The following is a 21,390-nucleotide window of genomic DNA, read 5'->3' on the forward strand; positions in this document are numbered from 1 at the left end:
AGGGCGTCACCTCAAGCTTTCCAAGCCCGCCGTCACCAGGTGTCGCCTGCTAGGTACCTAGGTACTGCCTGAGGATACTGCAGCCTCAAGCTCAAGGTACACCTGCGGCCAAACTCGACACCTTGCGCCCATCAGCCTGACGTGACCAAGGGGTATCGTCACACCCAACAGACCGCATATCGTCGCCAACCGCAATCCAGCGCTCGGTTTGATGTGCTCGACCACTACAGCACTGGACACTTCATACGACGTCAACTCAAGGTCCACAACGCTCTTTTCAATTTCAATCCCCATCTCCTTCTCCGTCCACCTTGTGGTGGTGATGTGAAGGCATCATCATGGCTATCCAGTACGTGATGACCCCTCGGCCGCATCTGATAGTGCATCAAGGCAAGAAGACTAATTCAATCTAGATACCTCATCCTCCTCTCGCGCCAGGGCAAAGTGGTACGCACCCATCGCTACCCGAAACCCCCTCGAACATCCCTTTGCTGATCACGATCCCTCCGCAGCGCCTCGCAAAATGGTTCACCACCCTCTCGCCTAAGGAAAAGGCCAAGATCGTCAAGGACGTTTCTCAGCTGGTCCTCGCCCGTAGAACCCGCATGTGCAATTTCCTCGAGTATAAGGGTCAGTCGCCTTCGAAACTTGGTCACTTCGCCCGTCGACAGTCACTGACTTGTTCCCGCCAGATTCCAAGATCGTTTACCGCAGATATGCGTCGCTATTCTTCATCGCAGGAGCGGCGTCAGAAGATAACGAACTTATTACCCTCGAGATCATCCATCGCTACGTCGAGCAGATGGACAAGTACTATGGCAACGTTTGCGAGCTAGATATCATCTTCTCCTTTACGAAAGCCTACTACATCTTGGACGAGCTATTATTGGCGGGAGAACTACAAGAAAGCAGTAAAAAGAATGTGCTGCGGTGTATATCCCAGCAGGATTCGCTCGAGGACATGGAGGTACGTTGAGTCGATGCTTTACTGTTTACTTGTAGTCTCTGCCTTCAAGACGACGAACTGCAGCTGCGCCATTGGCGAAGTCTTGCGCTGACGATTCTCCTACTCCCCATCAGGTCGAGGACGAGGTTACAAAGATCATGTAACCCTCCTCCAGTGTGTACCTATTTGCTAGATTGAGACGCGAAGCCCGGGATAAATCGAGCCTCGAAGCCAATCTACGACATCTATACAAGTGTTGCACGAGCCGCGAGGAGGGCATGCCATTTATGAGTCTGTTGGCTAATGGGCGCTCTCGCCGCGTATGCAGGAAACGGAAGAGATTACATCGTCTCTCAAAGAGGTTGGCATCCTTTGACGACCCGTCATGGCTTTCGGATACACTGCAGGCCGGATATCAGAAGGCCGATACGCGACAATGAGGGAACGATGCGCCGATGCTGTTATGGACGGGAATGACCCCCGGGTGGCCCTTTGTGTGCATAGATCTTTGAGGGCGGAAAACCGCCCTCTACTACATCAAGAGAAGAACATGAGATAGCGTTGCTTGTTGCTTGGTTGTATCCACAACGTTTGTCCAGTCTTGAGTTTTCCCCCAGAAACGACGCATGAGCTGGGCACGGGGCCAAGAGCGACGACGACAATGGAGCATCACTGCATTCCACGGAAAACACGTAACAATTGACAAATAGACGAGCATTCCGATACGCAACCAAACGCCAGTCTTCATTGCCCAGAGACAGTATGAAGTCATATTGCGAGACGGGCTTGGAGTAGCCGCTCGTGGCCTCTTGACGCCCTCTCATTCGCTTGGACATTACCGGCTGCGCCCCGCCTCCCTATACGCGGCGGATTGGACAGAGTTGCTGGGTGGGTTTCCGAAGGCCGCGAAGGGGGCCCTTCCCCCCAACAAGCAGGGAACAGACAGGGACTGGACCCTCGACTTCCCAGCTGGTGTCTCCCCCACACCCGCGAATCCGGTGTCAAGAACGAAGCAGGCGGTCACAATGCGATACGGCAGTCCAGCACCAGAAAGCGGACATGCTGGAACAGCGCAAGATATGCTTTGTCACAGACTCCCCGTCGGCTCCACCCACTATCTGTTCCTATCTTGGAACTGGCCCACCACCTAACACTGCCTTACCTCACGGCAGCTACCCATCCACCCTGCTGCACCAGGGCGGGGGCCTTGTCAGCGGGTACGGGGAACAACGGAGACGTGAGCCAGGACCCAGCAAGCAGCAGCAGCAGTAGTAACAGCAATAGCAGCAACCGACAGCGGCCAACACACCACGGACCACGCAGCCAGAGAGATGAGTGGCAGACCACCACACACCCAGGAAGGCGTCACCTCTCACACCGGCGAGTCCTCGCACCTGCCGAGAGCTGCGACAGCACCAGGTGCCCAGCTCACGTCCCGCTCACTCCCGCTTCGTCAGGTCGTCTTAAACTCCCGTCCTTCGTCACCCCATCCCTCCCTTCCCTTTTTACCCCTCTGCTTCGACCACCCTACCATCGTTCAACTTCCAACACATACACCTCACTACAACGTTCGTCTTTTAGTAATGTCTGTCGACCAGATCACCTACTAGGCGCAACGCGTCTAGTCTCCGTTCATCCATCAGAACCAAATTGATCTACACGGTCAAGTCGCTCCTTCCTTGCCTTATCTAAAGCAGGCAGGCTCCGGCTTCCATCGATACACAGACAACAATCTTCACACCGATTCATCATCATTCACTGCGACGCATCGCATGCGATTTATCCCGTCGACTTCGCTTTTACTTGACCATACCCTCGACTCCGAGTCACCGCTATTCCGATACCCGCAGACACCCCTATTTCGGTCCGGCGCGACTTCCAACTCCTGTGACATCATTTAGTCACGTTAACCTCCGGAATCCAACGGCTCCATCACAACAACTTGATTACGGCGCGATCCCGGCGATAAGCTCCCTGCATCGCCAGAACAATAGTTGAAGCGCTCGCGATCTACACATCAGTTGCGCGCCACTACAGAATATATCCCGACCAACATCCATCCCATCTCGGTCTCCCAGGCCGAACCTCAATCATCCAAGATGAAGGTGCGCATAACTTGCTGCAGCAGGCATGCTCCTTTGCAGCAGTCCATGACACCTGCTAACCCAGCTCGCAGTATCTCCCACTGCAAGATTTCGACGCCGTCACTGGCGCTCTAAACTTCAACACACCGGATTGCAACGTGACTGGCGGATGCGACCTCTATACGACCAAATCCACAGGTTCCGATAAGAAGCTTTACAAGAACATCGACAAAGACCTTAGTTCACAACATGCCGCGCTCCTCAAATTGGGCGCAAGCCTTTCACCGCCAGACCGCGAAGCCATGCTGGCAACATCTCCCAACATGCAAATGTTCTCACACTCGAGCGCGTTTGGCCCCTTATCAGAGCTCGCGAGTCGCCGGACATTTGCTTATCTGATTGCGACACTGAACGCGAGTCATCAACACTACGATTTCTCGCACGTTTTGAGGCCAGGCGACTTCAAGAAAGAAAGAAATCTGCGGAGAGTGATGGGGAATCTCGACTCAATCCTACAAAATGTCAGACCGCATGTTGAGGCACGGCCGGTCGAGCAGGCCACGTCTTCGGAGACCAAGCCGGTGTGGGGCCCACAATGCTGGTCCAAAATTGATAAGGAGATGCGCCTTAACGAATGCACAGTCTTCAGCTACAATCCGGACGTCGATCCTTTTGAGGAAGATGAGTCTGCAATCTGGGCTGCTCACTACTTCTTTTTCAACCGCGCGTTGAAGCGAGTCGCCTACCTCTACGTGCGCGTTGTCCCGGTCGTATCGTCCCAATCGCCGCGACTGCAACCGGCGCTTCCGGGTTCCGTCAAGCGGACGCGGAGTACCCAATTTGATGCACTGGCCGGCAACAAGCGCGCAAAATACTGGCTAGGAGACCGCGACGCCGAGGTTGTGGCACCGTACGAAGATGACGAAGAACAAAGCGACGGCTTCCTCTGGAATCGGGGTGCCGATGGCGATCTGGTCCCGTTCTCTGATGACGACTACACCGAGGAGCGCTTCTACTACGACGAAGAGGACGATGATGAGAGCCTGTCTGACCGGAAGAGCCCGGTACGGCGGATGAGTGAGGACGTCGTGGCCCACATGGAGATCTAAAGAGGGCCACTCCACACTGGCGCATGACCTCTTCTCGCTACCCCGTTTCATCGCTGTGAGAGCGGATGGGTCTCTCGTTTCTCTGAGTTTATCAGCTGATGCTATGAGAGCCATGATGACGAAATGGGTCACTGATTCAACACCACTTATCGGCTCCGCACAACCGCTGAGTCACGACTACTCCTCTGCTGTGGAGTTGTCACGATTGTTTCGCAACATGGGCACACTTCAACGGCCCAGATTCAATGAGTCTACTTTTACAGTATTTTTATTGGCTACTTTTGCAGTTTGTTTCTCGTATTTTCTTCTCTGTGCTTTTCCTTGTCCTCGGACTTGTACGCTGGCGACTAGTTTTGCATGTTAGTTTTTGCACTTCTTTCCTACGGTTACGAATGGCGGCGGCGATACCCTCATGCTTTCTCGCCAGGTGGCGCTGGCTAGGAAATAGTACCAAACGGAGGGTTTAAGGGTAACATGGTGCATGCGGTTATCGGTCCTGGATAGCAGACAGGATCCGAACGGAGCGGCCGCGGGTGACAAATGGATCAAACTAGGAGTTTCTTGGTTTCGTGAGGTTCCTACAACGGTCGTGTGGCAACGACTTTATTAGCGATAGGGACTGATGTTGGAGTTGGGCTTCGAAGGGCACATGCCAAAGGGAATGTTTTGCGATTGTTCTGGTTTACCGTAGTCTACATCGCGATGAATACGCAGTAGTAGTACGCAATGATGAAATGAGTAAAGCTCGTACACTTCTGTTTCTGGACGTAAGCCAATTTGTCTCAGTATTTTCCTCCTTGCCATACGTTGCCTGCCATTTGCTGCTCCTTGACCAGGAGAGCACGCGGAGCTCAATACAGATATGGGCTCCTGGGATCCAGAGCAAAGCACGTTGAGAGACAACACGGCGATTATGCGAGCGATTGTAAATCTGTAAGTCAGACTCTTGGCCACTTTGCCGCTCAACAGATAATTGTTTTGAGAATGACAAGACGAGGTAAATCATTTGTCATGTTGGAAGCTAGCATGACTCCTTTGTCCAGGACTGCATAATTCCGAGGATATGCCAGGTTCACTGCGTAGTATCTTCCGTCTCCAACGGCTTCTGCGCATACACGTTGTAACTAAAGAGTCCATTAGCAACCACCATGACGAAGAAAGACCAAAAAAAAAAAAAAAAAAACTCACATATCAAACATGGCATGGAAAGCCCCGAAAGCACCCGTCTTCAACTCCCTCCTCACAGCCGCAGTCTCCACCAGGATCTCCTCCTGCGTCCGCCCCAACAGCTCCGAGAACAGCTTGAGCGAGAGCGCCTCGAGGCCGTCGATGGTGAGGATCAGGTTCATCATGCCCAGGTCCTTGTGGAACTGGTCTCTCGCCCAGGGGCCCAGGGGCGCCTTGACGCGGCGGGCGTGGACCGTCTCCGAGGGGAAGCCGCCCTGTCGCAGGAGGGAGGCGAGGGTCGGCGCCACGCCGGTGTCGCGGCCCATCCCTTTGCAGGCGCGGGCGAAGCCGGCCATCCAGCGGGCGGTGGCGGAGTCTTGGGAGAAGGTGTCGTCGTCGGAGTAGAATCGCGTGTTTACGTCTTGGAATTCGACCCAGCCTCCTGGGTTTAGGTGGCTGTTTTTGTTTTGTGGTGTTAGTCAGGTTTCTTTTTCTTTCTCTCTCTCTTTCTCTCTCCCTCTCTCTCTCTCTCGCTGCCGTTCATTACTCTAGGAACCCTTGGTAGTGGGGGGTTTTGGCCAGATCCCCAAGGGTGGGAAGACAGAATGAAAGAGCAGGAAACAGCGTACTCGAATATGTTCTTGATGAGGCCCGGCCAGTCCTTGATGGAGGCGACCATGTACCGGCACATGATGAAGTCGTATTTCCTGTTGCCGACCCACGGGCTTTCGACGTCGTCGATCTCGAATTTGACGTTTGGAGGGACCCTTTTTTTGGATCATGTTAGTAAAAGTGGGCGCTTACACCCTCTCATGATCACGAAGTCTTGATGCTGAGTACTAGGGGAGGATGGGTAAGAGGATATCATACCATTCTGGCTGGATGGGACTCAGATCAATGCCGAGAACCTGAACCTCCTCGTCAGTAAGGCTACCACGAAGTTTACCACCGAGTGGTGAAAGACTTGGTCGAAGTAGACCAGGTGCTATACCTCTGCGTTCTCAAAGATGTCGCCCATTTCCACGGCCCCTAAACACGAACGTGCAAAACTCAGCAAGCAGATCTCAACGACGACCCTCGGAACGGAGAAGAGGAGAGGAGGGGTGTCCACGACATACACAGTCCGGTCCCAGTCCCGATATCGAGGATCCTCTGCACCTTTTCCTTCTTCAGCGGCGCGTTATACAGCCTGCTCCCAATCGCCTTGACCATCATCGCATGGGCCAGATCGAGCCTATCCATCTCAGACTAGAAAGAGGTCAGCTGACGGCTCTTGTTGGCTATGTGGATGACTACGGGGGTAGCTTCCTCAGTACCTCATCATTAGGGAATTTATACGCTACGTATTACACCTTCAGTTAGAATACCATGTGCAAGCGACTAAAAGTGACGGAAAAGATGGGAAAAAAAGAATAACTGACATCCTGGTCGGAAAGCATGATAGCGACGTCCGTATTCGATGGGGTAATCTACGACGCTCGAGGATAACGAGGCGGTGTAACTCGAGCTAAACCAGAGGGGAAGCTTCATTTAGTAAAGGCAAAAAGGGGTAGCCCAGTTGGAAACGAGCTACAGAAGAGGCACCAAGATGATACGCACATGCGGTCATCAGCTGTAGAAGAACCCTCTGTGAACTAGAGCCCCAACATTAGCTTTCATGTTCACATTTACGATTGGGCGGAAAACCAATGGTGAGCATTGTTCAGAATCAAGAGAAGAAAACGGACGTTGCCTTCATCCTCATCAGGTTCGAGAGGCGCCGGTGCCGGGCTCGGCGGGTTGTTGTCGTTGGTTACCGGAGCTGGCGCTGCCGCCGCCGCCGCCGGCACAGGAGCATCACCAGCTGGAGCCGTTCCCGGTGCGGGGTTAGCAGCAGTGGTAGCTAACGGGACGGTGGAAGAAGGCTCAGCCATGATTGTGCGATTCCCTGTTGCTACGGATGGTCGTGGCTTGTAACAACAAAAAAAGAAATGGGCTCGTTCCCGCCTATGTGCGAGTCGTCCTGGGGGCGTGAGTTCTGGACTTCCAAAGTGCCCCATAGGCGTGGCGGCGGGAGAGCACCGTTTTGTAGAGTTGTACTCCGTAGTGGGAACGAATCCCCATTAATTCGCGGAACATGGGGGGAGGCTGTGACTTCGTACACTAGTCCATAGAAAACGCTCCGCCGCTCCGCGACATCCTTCGGTGTATTGAGTCTTTCGTCCTGTCCGGCGTTGCAGAACTCACCGATGGAGACAGACGTCCGGTACTGGCAATTCGTCAGTGTAACCCTCCCGCAGCGGTCCAAACGGGCTCAACGAAGCTGGGGCCAATGGGATTCAATCGCTTCAGGTCACCCCCGGCCTGCCAGTCGACGAGTGCATGATTAGCACCATGTTGAAGACTATCAAGTCTGCGGACAGGGCCCACCATCCACCCCTGCCCTGGCAATCGCCAGTATCTACTGTGTAAGGGTCAATTGTCCTTTGACTTACCAAATCTCAATCCCAAGCCATGATTTAACAACATTGAGAGAAGAAATATGAGAGAAGCATGTTTTGTATTGTTGACCGCTTTTGCGTATCTAACTAAGAGTGCTTCCAGACTCGTCTTTCGCTGCCCAAGTGAACTGTCAAGAGTCCATCAAGGATCCTATTATCCAAAGAAAACGATGCCAAAGACTACCTGAGGGTCCTTGATCGAGACCGCTCAAGAAATGAACAAAATCCTATCCCATCTTTGGGAAGAGTGGTATCAAAACATGGAGCGCGAGGCACGAGTGTGTAGAAACAAAAAGGTAGAACCAAACAGAGCAACCCGGGCTCGGCCGTGTGCCGTATTTCCCCTCGGTACAACCATGACCAGGTGACAGATTTCTTGCGTGACAATAAGACGAACAGACGCTATATGGTTGTTGTAATTTTCTCCATACTTGATAGAGAGGTCGTGATCTTCATTCAGGTCGTGGCTTCGCGCCGGTGCGGCTTGGGCAACTAAGCCAAGTTCGACTTCTTCCGGCGACCAAACATTTTGGAAAAGCTGCTACCGCTGCTTTGTTGCTGAGGCTCTCCGGTAGCGGCACGGGCCGCAGGCGTCATCTGTGGCGGCTCGGAGCTGCGAAGGAATGAGGCCAGGTCGTTGGTGCGGCTCGTGGACGAAACGGCCTCCCTTGGCTCAAACTTCTTCATCGGCACGCGTCCCGAGGAATGCATGGCTCCACGGCTGGCAGTAGCGTCAGAAGCCCCGTACTTGTCCTGGCCAGGAGCGTTGACTTGAATTGGAACGTGACCATGTGCACCTCCAGCGCGGCTGTTCAAGGACCGACTGTCAACCTTGGCTGGTTTTGCGCTGTTGGATCCCGCACTGCTGTCCTTCCTGGAGAAGCGTCCAATAAGACTAGGAGCGCTCGCCTTCCTCTTGGGAACGTTGTGAGGGGCGGCAGCGGGTTCGGGCGGCGGCGAGTAGTTCTTCAAAAAGTCGGCCAGGCTCTCTTCCTTCTTTGGCGGAGGCCGGACAGCTTGCGCGTAATCCTCCTCATCTTCATCGCTAAGGTCGATGGCGTACGGATCGCGCACGCGACGTCTCGTGCGCTTGGGCATCATTTCGTCGTCATCAAAGCCGTTGCCACTGGGACGATTCTTGAGAAGAGCGCTCTGGGAGTTGATCGACGACTGTACAGAGGGCTGGGTGATATCCGTCACGTTGGTCGACGCTTGACTGTATCGAATGTCTGGCAAGCTGGCATCAACAGCTTTGCCACCCACAGCACCCGACATCTGGTCAGAATCCATCGTTGTCCGGAATGGAGCCACTGTTCGAGGAATACGGGGATTGCTCGAGCTAGGCGGTCCTCGTCGGATGAAATCGATTAGGTCCGAGTTATCCTCGCGATTGTCGACGGCAGCATCCCGCGCTTGTAGTCGTGGCCGGTTGTTCGATGATGAGATGCGTCTCGAATCCAAGCTGTGTTTCACAGGCGGCGGTGGGCCGCTGACGTTCCGTAAGGGTGCAGGACCGTTGTCAGCTGTCGGGCCGGTAGACCTGATGAAGTCGGCAAAATCGTTCATCGCAGTGTCGCGGGGTACCCGAGCGTCTCTCGCCTGTGGACCGCCGGTACGCGACCGAGTGAGGGTTGTGCTAGGAGGTGCCTTCGGAACGAAACCTTTGTTCTTGGCTTCGGGTGGGTGCGAGTTCAAGCCGGTTGCGCGGCTGACAGACATGGTCCTTCGGATATCGATTCCAGAGACAGACCTGTTACGTTCGCCGTTCAAGGCCGTGCGGGCGTCTTCGCTCCTCCTCGACTTGGGTCCAACTACCGGACTTGCGCTTTGTGCACGGTTTCCCTACATAACCATTAGTGGATGCCATGGAGGCAATTAAGAAACACAACTCACATCAATGTCACGCATGCTCTCCGGCGTAAGCGTGTACTGGATGGTCTGGTCACTCTGAATGAGCTCCTCAAAGTTACGAGCGAGGTTATCGGCACGGCCGGAAGCCTTGCTATCTTCAGAAGTCCTGACGGCTCGGATCTTGCCCGTGCTCGAAGAGCCAGAGGAGCCGGAGGTTCGCAGGTGCCTGGGGCGATCGGGGGAGTCGCGTCCAGCAGCAGCAGATCGCTCAACAGTCACGACTCCGATGCTCGCCGCTGGGGAGTGAGTTCCATTGGCTGACCGACCACCACTGCGGTCAGTCACGTTTGGCGTCGTGTGAGAGCGATGGCGTGGCGAAGGTTCCTCGGCGATAGGCCCGTTGTTGTGCGTGTCCCTCAAGATGGTGACTTTAGTGGCGGATGAAGTGTGATCGCGACGAGGTGACCCTGTGCGTTGGGAAGAATTGAAAATAGCCTGGGAAGACCTGATTGCAGGAGTACCGGCTGTGGGCGTTGGTATTGACGCAGCCGATGTTAGCCGTGAAGGTTGAGCTTGGGCATCCTCGTCAACTTCTGAGATGGACTCGTTTGTGTTTTGTCTCCGAGACAACTTCTCAACGGGAGACCGAGTACGCGGTGTCGAGGTTGATGACCGAATAATGGTTTCAATCTCTACTGGCTTAGGCTTCGGCTTCTCTTCGATGATGGGTGGTGTTACGCGAGAAACACTGTTGGCACGGGAGAGGCTGGCCTGCTGAGAGCGGTCAGAAGCGTCAACCGAAGACGCTCTGGAGCCGGTCACAGGGCTCTTAGGCCCGTGAACGTCAACAACGCGAGCTGAGTGGACGCTAGGTGTTCTTTGCAACAACTTTGGAGCGACCACGACAGGTTTGCCGGAGTCGGAGATGCTCGGAGAGCTACGCCCAGCGATGGAAACTCTAGAGGAGGTGCAGATTTCTGGTTCCTCGGTAAAATCGTCGATATCGCCACTTTCTTCTGCTGATCGAGTCTCCTTCTGTGGTGGCTTGCCTGTGGAAGCAACAGCAACTGTGGTCGCTGCGGATGCCGCAGTCGCGACGGCAGGGGCGACAACTTGTGAGATGCGATTAGGGTTGCGAGGCTTCGGCTCAGGGGCTTCATCAGAGACTGGCTTTGACTCTTCTTCCCGAGTCTCAGCCGGCCCTTGCTCTACGATCGGCTTAGTGAAGTCGTCTGGGGTTGGCAGCGTCTCGGTTGGCTGGGCTTCCACAGCCTCTGTAGAAATTTCCTTCTCTGGAAAGCCGACCTGCTCATCAACCAAACCAGTCTCAATTGGCTCAGCCCGGGTGCGTTTGACAATTGGAGAGGTGTAAGGGGAGGGCGAAGGGGTCGGCAAGGAATTTGAGCGCTTGCGAGTCGAGGGAGCAGTTGGCGTGTGAGGTTGAGACATTGTGGGGGTGGGCAAATCATTGCTGGGCTGGGAAGTAAAGATCATCAGGCTCTTCGGCCGTTGCGCCGCCGGCTCGTCTTCACCTTCATGATCCGACTCCTCGTCGTCGCTGTAGGAAGCCAATCCCGGTACTTCGATCTCATCGACATCGCGATCCCCCATCGGCAGAGGGATGGCCGATGCTTTCACGTATTCCTCTACGTCGTCGATCTCGGGTTCCTCGATTGGGGCTTCTTGAATTCCGAGGCCCTTTGCAGGGAGCGCGATCTCGCGGGCCTCCGGAGTACTGGATTGTCTGGGATGACCGGAAGAATTGCGCGAAAAGGGGCGCGATTCCAGAGTAGGAGAGCGCAACCTCTTCTTCCATGCCCGCCAAAGTCTGCCAAGAGTCCTGTCAAGTGCGACCCGTTCCATGTCCAGCTCCTCAACCACAATCCTGTCAGCAACATCGGCAATGCTCTTTGCGCCCTCCTTGGGCTCCTTCTCGAACTTCGCTCGTAGACGGTGGTATGCGGCTTGGCCGGCAATGACCAGGGCTTGTTCGCCCATGTATTCGAGGATTGACGTCAAGAAAATAGCGACCGCAGGGGATATGACTTCGGGGCCGCGCTCATCCATAGCAGGCTTGAGATTTTCCTGCTCCATGTAGTAGTCTTCGTCTTCCTCCTCCATGTCACCGAGCGACGAGTACACCATGCACCTCAGCCGCGTCCGCTTCCAAACAAGTTCTAAGTCCCAGTCCCTCTGCGAGGACGGACTTTGCGACTGGATCAGGTCATCCTCATCACCTCCGCCAAGGTACTCCCGCAGCTCCTCATCAGCCTGATTAATAGCATCTTTGGCGAGTTTTGGTTTCAAGACTTCGGACACAGCTGGTCGCAGGGCGGCAAGAGTCGTTGCGCGGGAGGCAGACAAAAAGTTGAAGAGGAGCTGGTCGAGGAAGCTATTCACCAATTGCAGCGCAGCTGTCGACACCAAAGCCGTCTCTCCTGCGGGTTCGATTCCATGTTGATCGTACCAGGTATCTGCGTGACTATCGTGATCGTTGGTGACGATCTGAGAAGCGGCCGAGGCGGCAATGAAGGCGGGTTCGGGTGATACGGAGAGAGGAGGCGACATCAGGCCAGCGCTCATAATGGTGGAAGGGCGATCGCTCGACACGCTCTGGGTGCGCGACCTCGTCTGGAATTGGGGCGAAGAGAGACCAGAAGTTGGTAGCGACACAGCGGCCGGATCAGCACTGGTGTTGGCCATGTTTGCTGGAAGTCCGGGTCTATAAGTCGAGGAAACCAATACTGCAGGTCTCCTGGGCCCGGGTGAGACCACAGGAAATTAGATTGAGGCGACACAAATATTGGTAAAGGTAGTATTCTCGCGAGCGAATGACGATGGGTCCTTTCAAGTGATCTCGGAAGTATTGACAGGCGTTTGCGACTATTACAGAAATGATAACGCGAAAGGGAAGGCTAGGAGGGTATGACGGATGGCTGCGCAAGTTGAGTTGTTAGCCAAGTTATTTTTTGTCAATCGAGCAGTGGACGGCGATTGCAGAGCTGAAACACCTGGTCCACGTTCGCATGGCAGTGAAGGACCTGGGTGTGATCCACTTGGGGGGTAGAGGTAGACAGAGATTCATGCGTGGTAACCACGTCTTGCAGAACGTGTGGCACTGACGAAGAGACTGTGTCGGGGGTGGGAGTGGGAGTGGAAAATCGGGTGAAATGGTTCGGTACGAAGTATCGGCGTGGCAGAGACGATCAATCCGTATAAGAGCTGAGGAGGTTGCCGTGCAGTCCAGGGGAACGAGGAAGACGCGGTCCTTGGCTCGACCGGGGAGACGAACGGGTGACTGAGTTTCGACGCAGGCAGGCGAACATGGGGGTATGTTGAGTTTGGAGAGGCAGTACAGTATCCGTTGATGGGAACTTTGCTTGATGTGCTGGCCAGGAGACGGCGGCGCGAAGGGCTGGGTGTGCACAGGTGGGTGTGGAAGGACCGGGAAGGTACAGACGAAAGAGACTCGCAACAAACGTACCTGACTCTGAGTGCGACGGTGATGCAAGAAAGTTTCTGTCCGGACAGGTGACGATGATAGCAGGGCGTGTTGGAAGTAGTAGAGGGCCGATTGGTATATGTAGCGATGGTGGATATAAGCTGAGATTCAACAACGAGAGCAGAAAGGTGGTATGGATATCATGCGACCAGCGGAGGTATGGCCAGCTCGAAACGTAGATGTTGGAGAGAAGAAAGTTGCGGTGGAGGAGGAGGAGAGTCGGAGCTGAGCTGAGCGTTAGGTTGGCAATGGAGAAAAGAAGATGACCCAGGTGTGAAATGAGGTCTGTCTGGGGAGGTGGAGGAGAGAAGAAGCCGGTACAGCAAGCGCGGCAGGTTGAGACTTGGTTGACAGAGAGCGAGAGACTCGAGAGTGGTGCGCGAGAAAGAAAGAGAGTGAGAGAGAGAGAGAGAAGCCGATGCGCATGAGCCACCAGCCAGACAGACCAAGACAAGCCAAAGAAAACGGACGACGAACTGAGGCCAGGAGGACGAGTTGCGACCAGGACGGAAGAGGAAGTCTTGGGAAGCTTAGTGCAAAGGGTGTATTTTTTTTTGTGTCGCGCGCCGCCTTGGAGATGGTGGTGTTAGTGCAGGTGGGCAGAGTGCATTGGAAGTGACATAGCCAGTGGAGGCAGGCGTGGCAGGGTAAGTACCTAAGTATCCATACCTGAGCACCTCAGCATGCAGTCTGTAGGAAGGTACCTGGCTAAAATTTGATGCTAGGCAATATTTAGATGTTCATTTTGGGCCGGGATAGATGCACCTCAAGACTACGGAGTAATACTGTCTGAACGAATACACAGTACTTATTATTTGTCGGGTGTGGTTCACGTTGTGTGGTCGTGGGTGAATATCGCGGTGTGGGAATCATGAAAGGGCAAAGAACAGGTAGAAGCTCTGGGCAATTCATTTCAATCTGGGCTCTGTTCCCCTCCTCGTGCGGCGTGCGGCGTGCCCCTGAGCTGGAGGTGTGGGAAAAGTGCGGGAGGGGAGGTGAGGCTTGGCTCCTGGAGGACAGACAGTGGAGCGTGGAGTGGTTCCGTCCCTGAGGTGTCGAGATGTGGGCGATGGATGATCCAATGCATCTGAGCACGAGAGGAAAGATGCCCACCATTCAGGTACCAAGCATCTGAGGCAAGCCGAATGTGCTGTGTTCCTCGGGTGGTCAGGTACGGGCTAAGGTAGGTATATGCATGCATGCATGCAAAGTCCAGGGGTGCAAAAAGCGAGCGAGCGAGCCGTCCTTCCCTTCCCCGTACGGTGTGCAGCGTGGTCCCTCCCCAAGGGACCCAATTGCTTTCGGACGATGGTCAAATGTTTGGGATGGTGGGGCAGAATGCTGCAAAGGAAGGACTCATGGAAAAGAAGGTGAAGACGAAGCGTCAAAAGCCCAAGGTACCTTACCTAAAGTACCTTATCCGGGAAGTGACAGCCCGCCGCAGGTGCCTCTTCACTATTCAAAGCTCGGGGCAAGTACAAAAGTACGTCAGGTAAGGTACATGACATCTCGTGGAACCTTCCCGTCCTGTCTTGCTTTGCCTCGACAATCTTGGGCAGGTGGAAAGTGCAAACATCTTTCATACCTACCTTACCTAAGGCAGGTAACGTAAGTACCTCCAACCTTCTCTCTCAAGTCAGGGCAGACAGAACGCGCTCAAGACAAAACTTCAAGAACGGTTACAACAGGTTGTAAAACACCCGCTCGCGTTCTCGATTCTCTACTACCGTGTGTCTCACTGCGAGGCTCAGAGACGTCAGCGGGAGGGAACCAAGACGGGACTAGCGTCTCGCGTCTCCAAGAAAGGTCTCGTCGCGGTCGTTGTCTCCAGCATGATGGGATGGTTTCGGTGACATCTGCTCATTGCCCACTGTCGAGCCCCTTGCAGTGTGGAGGAAGAAATGGAATCAATGGATGACAGGAGGAAACCTGGAAGAGTTTCCATCCAAGACCTCCCGGCGAAAGGAGGACCCTGGGACCTGCACAAGACTGGGGTGGCTGGCACTCGTCATGATTTATGTACTCAGATGCGAAAGTCAAAGGCCAAATTTCTATCCGTATGTGTCCGTGTAACCCACGATAAAAGAAGCTCTGATCCGAATAGGTAAATTAAATGCATCTCTCTTGACCGGCAATCTGTCTATGTTGTATCATTTTCGTCCTAGCCAGATTTAAATTTGCCTGCGCCTCTTGTTGTGCAACAAGTCTGCGATTATCGAAAATACTTGATGGATTCGTCAACCCCGGGTCCCTGCCCAGGCAATCAAGCACCCCCCCGTGTTGGCCCCTTTTTTGATGTTCCTGGTAGATGAGATATGGACCGGTGACCCGTCGTCGACGAAACAACCATTGCCAGACGGGTATCGGGGTTCCTGTCTCGAAACGATGCCAGATACTACTGACTACGGTGAATCCTCTGCGAGGTTTACCCTTCGAAGCCTTCACACCAATATGCGCGCATGCCTAGCTTGTTCGTGCGGATACGGAGCCCACGGTCAAAATCGTCCTAGCGAGAGCGACATTGAACCAACTACCTTGCGGAAAGGGGCAAGGTAAGTCCACGTTGAGATGAGAGAAAGGGAAGGGGGCAAAGGGTAAAAAAAAAAGTCTCCGACTGCGAAGAGCCGGACGAATCGGTAGAAAATGAGCTCACGTCGTGCTGGTCTGCTGTTGCAGGGATATAGATGCAAGGTCGCAAACAGAGTGGGTTCTTATGGTTTCTCAGTTAATTAGACGCAAAGGGACCCTGACCCTGAACCCTGTCTCTTTCTCGCTCTTGAGTCTTGGCCCTACTCCCCTGCTGCCGCCTGCCGTGCGACATCCTCGTCTTCCGTCTAGACCGTCGGGGTCGTGATCGTGGTCTGCCTTTTACGACAAAGTCAGGTATCCAGTTGTACGGATACTCGTAGCTATACGTATATATCCCCATCAAACGGGAGCTTCTCGGTCGAAAATCGCGCCAGACCTTTGGATCCGATTTACACATCATGCCGGCATCCAATAGACTTCACTTCGATAGTCTTGTCCTGGGTCTCGTCTTGCCTGTTCAACGTCAGTCAAACAAACACAACATCACCAACTTGAGTGTCCGCAGAGGGTCGTATCAGTCGCAGCGATCATGAGTCCAGGAAAGAGGTTCCCACCGACAGGTGGAGAGATCCACTTCCACACGCGACGCATCCTGGTGCAGAACAGTGCCAAATACGGAGATTCACGGTAGGACTTCTACAGTATACTTTGTGCCAACCTCACGTTGCACCACCAATTCATCTTCCCCGCGGTTAGCGACAAAGAGACGAAGCCATCGCCAGCGATGGTTCCTTCCGTTATTGGTTCCAAAAGCTGAAATGACCATACGTTGGGCGGACGTTACTTCGATCAGTATCAAAGGACAACACGAGGCGTCACATTCCTCTTGTTCCCAGCACCAGTGTCAACACGCCTTAGTGTAGCCGTGTCGTTCCTCAACCGACACGGCAGCCATCACTCTCAAGATTCAACATCCCGAGACATCATCGTCTGCAACTCTGCTTCAATCGCCTCGCATAGCATAACGGCTTGTCGTGGCGTACCAGCTTACTTCCCTCTTGGCTTCTGCCTGCATCTTGAAGCCCCTCTCATCAATGATCTCCATGGCATTCATCAGGCCATCTGGCGGAATGACTCGTTTCTTCTTTCTGGTGTTGACACTGCAGAAGCAAGATTGAGAGTGTTGCATTTTCTTTCTTACTCGTGCGCGAGCATGTACATCAAGCCACAAAGCCCACTCTTCGGCCGGGTCTCTCTGCGACAGGCAGGAAAAAGAAACAACTCATCTACCTAAACCTCAGATTAGCTACCGCACACAATCCTCCTTGGTTTCCACCATACCGGTCTGCCTCTTCGATGGCGGGGATACAAACTCGGTCAGCAAGCCCAGATCTTGCATCACGTTGCTCATGTACACGGCTTTCGACACATACAGTGCAACCGTCACATCGTCTCGCAGTCTGCGACGTGCCATCGTCCTTCTGCTAAGTGGTCTCCAGCCTGCTTGAAGCGTTTTCAATGGCCCTCTCCAGACTCTCCTGCACCTCTGCGGCCCTATCAGCATGTCTTTCCAGAAATCCGGCCCTTTTGGCTGCTCATGCTGGTGGACTTCGAGACGAGTCCACGGAAACAACTCTTTCCATGATCCTGTCAGCATCGGTTACATCAAGAATAGCCCCGCCAACGTGCAGCCCGCCAGCAAGACTTGCCGGAGCGACGAAACGAAACGAGCGGACAGAGCCGGGTTGTCGCGCATTCCAAACGGGGTCACAGTTCTCAGACCTCTCAATCAAATATCAGGTGAAAGCCAAGACTCAAGAGTCAACGCGAGGATGAAACTCCCGCGGCCGTTGCATGAGCAAACAGAGACCCAGTTCTCTCAGCTGCCTCTCCACTTTCTATTGTCGAGAGCTGATCGCACGCGGCACGCAGCGCGCACGAATGCTTGACTTTTATCATGCCAGATGATGATGGGACGAATAACCCAGCATCGGCGCGCTACTGATGATTTCTTCACGTCCGAGCTACAAGCTACGTTACCGACATCGGGGTTTAATTGTCAAAGAGTCGAGTCAATCTCGACGCTCCAGCACTGGAAATCGTTACCACGGCCCACTCTGGATGCCAAAGTCGCAATTCCCAATGGACGCACCATTACCTTCTCGCACAGACAAGGGGCCAGAGGACGACTGACATTCGTCAATCTGAGATGCCAACGATCACGCCGATGAAGCGCGAACCGATGGCAGTCATTGAGGAGCAGAATTACTGCACACCACACACTGTGACCCTTAGGTTGACGCAATGCTTGGAAACAATCCCACATTTGAGCGTCCAGACACTCCAAAGCTATAACATCTCGGCCAGTCACAGTAGTACACGATGATACTCCGAGACTCTCCATTTCTACACTCTCCACCTACTGGAGCCAGAGCAATCAATCTGCTGGTGTAGTGTACACTACCCCCAAAATCCCCCCAAGTTGCGTCTGACCGAATCAATTAGCGGGGCAAAAGGTGGTGCCAGCTGAACCCCCAGGTTTAGTAGAACGTCGTAGTTCATTAAACTTGGGGCTCTAACCACCAAGCGCCTTGTCAAAGAGACGACGATATGCTACGTCCGCGAGATACGGGGCTTTGCTAGCCCGATAGTCTCAGCTTAGCCTGCACACTGCTATGGATCCATAGTTGGCAGATGCCCAAATAATGACCAGCCCAAAAGCCACCGGGCCTTGTCCCCAGCTGCTAGGCTGCGCCTGGACCACAAAGAGGCGCAACATCCGCCGTATCATTTGGCGATCCTTCTTCAAAAGACCGTCCTCCATAGAGACGGTGCCCGGCTATCTGCGTCGGAGGCGTAAGGGTGTATGTATGCCCGGTTGTCAGCTCTCACGAGTCGATAGATCGCCGGCCTGCCGTTCCGTCGCGACAGTCGATGGATCAATGAGCGCCTCTTTGGTGTTCTTTACTGGCTCTTGGCAAACCAATCTGCCTACGACGGAACTTCAGAACACCTCATGGACCTCGTACGGTATGCCGTTGTTTGGTCGATAAGCCTCCTGCTTCATGTTCAAGTTACGAGACCGTAGCTAATATGATGCATAGCGCATGTCTTCGGAAAAGTTGTCTGGCACCCGTGCTTTGGCTGGCAAGAATTTAACAATATTCCCTCTGATGATATTTGGGTTGGAGCAAACACTGTGATGCCGTGCTGCAACAACAAAATCTCCAAGAGCGGGTTAAGCAGCTACGGCTATTTTTTCCCGCCTCGTACCATGCATCCACGTCGCTGTCGCATGCCGCGGACGTTAACTTCTTCGGGATGAAATAAGGCTGGCTGTGGACCTGGGGCCTTGGAGTTGGGCGGTTCTGTTCAGCCAACTAGCTTGCAGAAGCTCGCTGCTTGTTTGCGACAGAGTTCCCTAGGGCCGGCGGAATGGAAAGACCGCGGATGAGCGACAGAAGATCGACTCAGCCTGTGAAATATTTGGTTAATGTCTCGCCGGTGAAGGCATCTAGTGGTGGGTAGGCTAAGGGTTGGAGGGTGTGGGCTTGCCATTATCCTTCATGGCGATCTGCATCGGGCAGAGCCAGTGGCAGCAGCATTATCGAGCTTTCGGTACTGGAAGCTATCAACGTCAGCGCGGCATCCCAGGCAGTCTGCGTTTGGTGATCGGAAGGCGTCAGCAGTTGAGAAAAGGCGTTTGCTACAGCGCATGCAAGCATCGGCAGAGGCAAACACGCATATATCGACCTAGCTAAGGATTCGGTCTTCGCAAGGGTTGTACTACTCAACATGGTGTCCCGTCTGATCCCTAGCTAAACCGGCAGGCCGTACTTCACAACTACACTCAAGTGTGTCACGGGCATCCGGCCTCCATTCCGCGCCTGCTTCGTCATCAGCCAACGGCGTGTTGTGGGCGCTGCAAACGGAAGCGAGCTCTCCAAGCTACTGTTTTCGCGTGCGTTAGAGTGGTGGAATTCTCCAGCGAGAGACGAGGATCCCTCGTTGGTCATTGCTCTTCGGCCATGACCTGATATTGTGCGACCGTCAAAAACTCTAACATCTGGTAGAGTTGGCAACAAGGAGACGAGTTCCTGAGGCCAGGCAAACAAAATAGATGGAAAACAAAGACTCGGCGGGATGACGATACTTGGCTTCCGCTCCTACACCCAATCAGCTGCCGTTTCTTTCGGATAAGATCTGGCCGGTACAACCAGTAATAAGCCTCTTGGCGAGTCTTTGTTCCCTGCCCTCTCACTCTGACAAGTGGTTCGAGTAACGAGGGTAACACACGCGGCCTCCATTTTGTGTAATCGCAAGTACCCATCTTTGACTGCGAGGGCACGCATCATCTTCGAGAAACCATCAAAGCTTATGTCACCTGATTTGTGTCCTCGACTTCAGTACTTGGTACCGAGGCTCCGTCGTCAAACTACCCCAGATACCTCTACGCCCAGTCGAAAGCCTCAGCACCAGCAAGCTTTCACACAAGCAAAGCACAGCGTGCTGTGCTCGCAGCTCCCATACTAAGCTCGAACGCCAGTGCTGCGCTAGATCCGTCAAACAAAGGATCGTGATGATACAGCTTTGTTTGTTGACTGCTTGCCTGGCATATGGAGCTTGAGCACACAGGCTGACGATGACCGAGCTCACCCCAGTCGCTTTGATCTACAGTCAAAGATCCGGCCCTCCTAGATTTATCGTTCCCAATTACGCCAATATGTTGACAGCAGCACCCAGTCCTCTTTACTCGCGGTTGATGATTCTGGCTTGCCATTGCGTTCGCACGGTTTACTGTACGGTATTGCTTGAGACCCATGCTCTGTATCTGGGACCCTTTCTCGATACGTGCGGCGCCGGCAGCTAGTCAACCTGGTCCTTCAATCTATTACATTTGACGCAACTAGTGCAAACTGCATTTATTGGCTCGAGCTCTTAATATTGAACAACGATCGTGCCCGGGTTGTTAGGCAGAAGTGACTGGGTAGAGTTTGGGCAAACACGATCTCCCTTTAAGGAATCTTACATCAAGTACATTTCAGGATCTATCATCTCCTGTTCAGGCTCGATCGCTTCACGTGGCAACGTGGTACTACGGAAAACTCCAGAAGCAGTATTCTTCGGTCTTCTTTTCCTTCCTCTACCCCTGGTGCCCTGGTCCTTCACCCCGTACCTGCCCGGAATTATGTAAGAAAGAGTAACGAGCCGTCTCATGTCGTGGCCCTCGATTCTCCCGCTCCACGCCCCGCCTGCTCTTCCCTTCCCTGCCTAGGACCCTGCGGCTATGGAGTGAGAAGAGCAGGAAGACGCCAAAGTCATTGCCTCTATTGCATTAGACTGAAAACCGAAGTGTAAGTAGAACGATGCCCGCCCAAACGAGCTTGTGCGGCGAGTCGTTGATTTTGAGCTGGCCCCTTCGCCGAAACACACCAACGACCGCGATGCCTTGATTCGCTGTCGTGTCAGGCGGGGGCCAGCCAGCCAGCAGAAGTCCACTGCTGAAGGGTTGAGGATAGGTGGCTCTGGTATGTAAGGCAGAGCAGATGCGAGCGGGCTTGCTGCTGCCGAGGACAAGGGCGTGGACGATCTTCGCGGTTATGGTATCACACGTGTCATGTTACTTTTGGAAGCTGCTGCTACGGGTGGGTTGCTGCTTTTTTTTCCCCCCCTTTTGCGGCGGCTTGAGAAGAGAGCCTCCCTTACCGTTGTTTTCGGCGAT

At 53.9% G+C, this 21,390-nt stretch overlaps 8 protein-coding genes across 8 annotated transcripts; 3 read left to right on the forward strand and 5 right to left on the reverse strand.

The window, feature by feature from the left end:
- Positions 1-338: 338 nt before the first annotated feature.
- CLUP02_10257 (clathrin adaptor complex small chain) lies at positions 339-1,110 on the forward strand (the record flags this gene model as incomplete). The annotated part of the gene is made up of 5 exons (XM_049289233.1): positions 339-349; positions 414-447; positions 513-630; positions 693-967; positions 1,081-1,110. 5 exons carry the CDS (start codon positions 339-341, stop codon positions 1,108-1,110), a joined length of 468 nt encoding a protein of 155 aa, XP_049146378.1.
- A 297-nt stretch (positions 1,111-1,407) lies between these two features.
- CLUP02_10258 (uncharacterized protein) lies at positions 1,408-1,782 on the reverse strand (the record flags this gene model as incomplete). Its single annotated transcript, XM_049289234.1, has 1 exon — positions 1,408-1,782. One exon carries the CDS (start codon positions 1,780-1,782, stop codon positions 1,408-1,410), a length of 375 nt encoding a protein of 124 aa, XP_049146379.1.
- Positions 1,783-3,045: 1,263 nt separating this feature from the next.
- On the forward strand, positions 3,046-4,139 carry CLUP02_10259 (uncharacterized protein; the record flags this gene model as incomplete). The annotated part of the gene is made up of 2 exons (XM_049289235.1): positions 3,046-3,051; positions 3,123-4,139. The coding sequence occupies 2 exons, from the start codon at positions 3,046-3,048 to the stop codon at positions 4,137-4,139; spliced, it is 1,023 nt and encodes a 340-aa protein (XP_049146380.1).
- A 136-nt stretch (positions 4,140-4,275) lies between these two features.
- Positions 4,276-5,145, reverse strand: CLUP02_10260 (uncharacterized protein; the record flags this gene model as incomplete). Its single annotated transcript, XM_049289236.1, has 5 exons — positions 4,276-4,327; positions 4,419-4,486; positions 4,548-4,717; positions 4,760-4,831; positions 4,893-5,145. The coding sequence occupies 5 exons, from the start codon at positions 5,143-5,145 to the stop codon at positions 4,276-4,278; spliced, it is 615 nt and encodes a 204-aa protein (XP_049146381.1).
- A 66-nt stretch (positions 5,146-5,211) lies between these two features.
- CLUP02_10261 (methyltransferase) lies at positions 5,212-7,345 on the reverse strand (the record flags this gene model as incomplete). Its single annotated transcript, XM_049289237.1, has 10 exons — positions 5,212-5,263; positions 5,328-5,762; positions 5,936-6,073; positions 6,177-6,214; positions 6,298-6,335; positions 6,425-6,554; positions 6,623-6,645; positions 6,728-6,813; positions 6,906-6,940; positions 7,034-7,345. The coding sequence occupies 10 exons, from the start codon at positions 7,343-7,345 to the stop codon at positions 5,212-5,214; spliced, it is 1,287 nt and encodes a 428-aa protein (XP_049146382.1).
- Positions 7,346-8,278: 933 nt separating this feature from the next.
- Positions 8,279-12,340, reverse strand: CLUP02_10262 (uncharacterized protein; the record flags this gene model as incomplete). The annotated part of the gene is made up of 2 exons (XM_049289238.1): positions 8,279-9,628; positions 9,680-12,340. The coding sequence occupies 2 exons, from the start codon at positions 12,338-12,340 to the stop codon at positions 8,279-8,281; spliced, it is 4,011 nt and encodes a 1,336-aa protein (XP_049146383.1).
- Positions 12,341-16,117: 3,777 nt separating this feature from the next.
- CLUP02_10263 (uncharacterized protein) lies at positions 16,118-17,325 on the reverse strand (the record flags this gene model as incomplete). Its single annotated transcript, XM_049289239.1, has 4 exons — positions 16,118-16,181; positions 16,355-16,511; positions 16,695-16,828; positions 16,979-17,325. The coding sequence occupies 4 exons, from the start codon at positions 17,323-17,325 to the stop codon at positions 16,118-16,120; spliced, it is 702 nt and encodes a 233-aa protein (XP_049146384.1).
- CLUP02_10264 (uncharacterized protein) lies at positions 17,231-20,538 on the forward strand (the record flags this gene model as incomplete). The annotated part of the gene is made up of 16 exons (XM_049289240.1): positions 17,231-17,571; positions 17,657-17,734; positions 17,799-17,963; positions 18,007-18,154; positions 18,226-18,318; positions 18,356-18,532; positions 18,571-18,693; positions 18,773-18,867; positions 19,094-19,192; positions 19,256-19,336; positions 19,391-19,466; positions 19,524-19,679; positions 19,742-19,853; positions 19,939-20,059; positions 20,113-20,244; positions 20,304-20,538. The coding sequence occupies 16 exons, from the start codon at positions 17,231-17,233 to the stop codon at positions 20,536-20,538; spliced, it is 2,232 nt and encodes a 743-aa protein (XP_049146385.1).
- Between the last annotated feature and the right edge of the window lie 852 nt (positions 20,539-21,390).

Source organism: Colletotrichum lupini, chromosome 5 (genome assembly GCF_023278565.1).
Source record: "Colletotrichum lupini chromosome 5, complete sequence".
Classification (NCBI taxonomy): Eukaryota; Fungi; Ascomycota; class Sordariomycetes; order Glomerellales; family Glomerellaceae; genus Colletotrichum; species Colletotrichum lupini.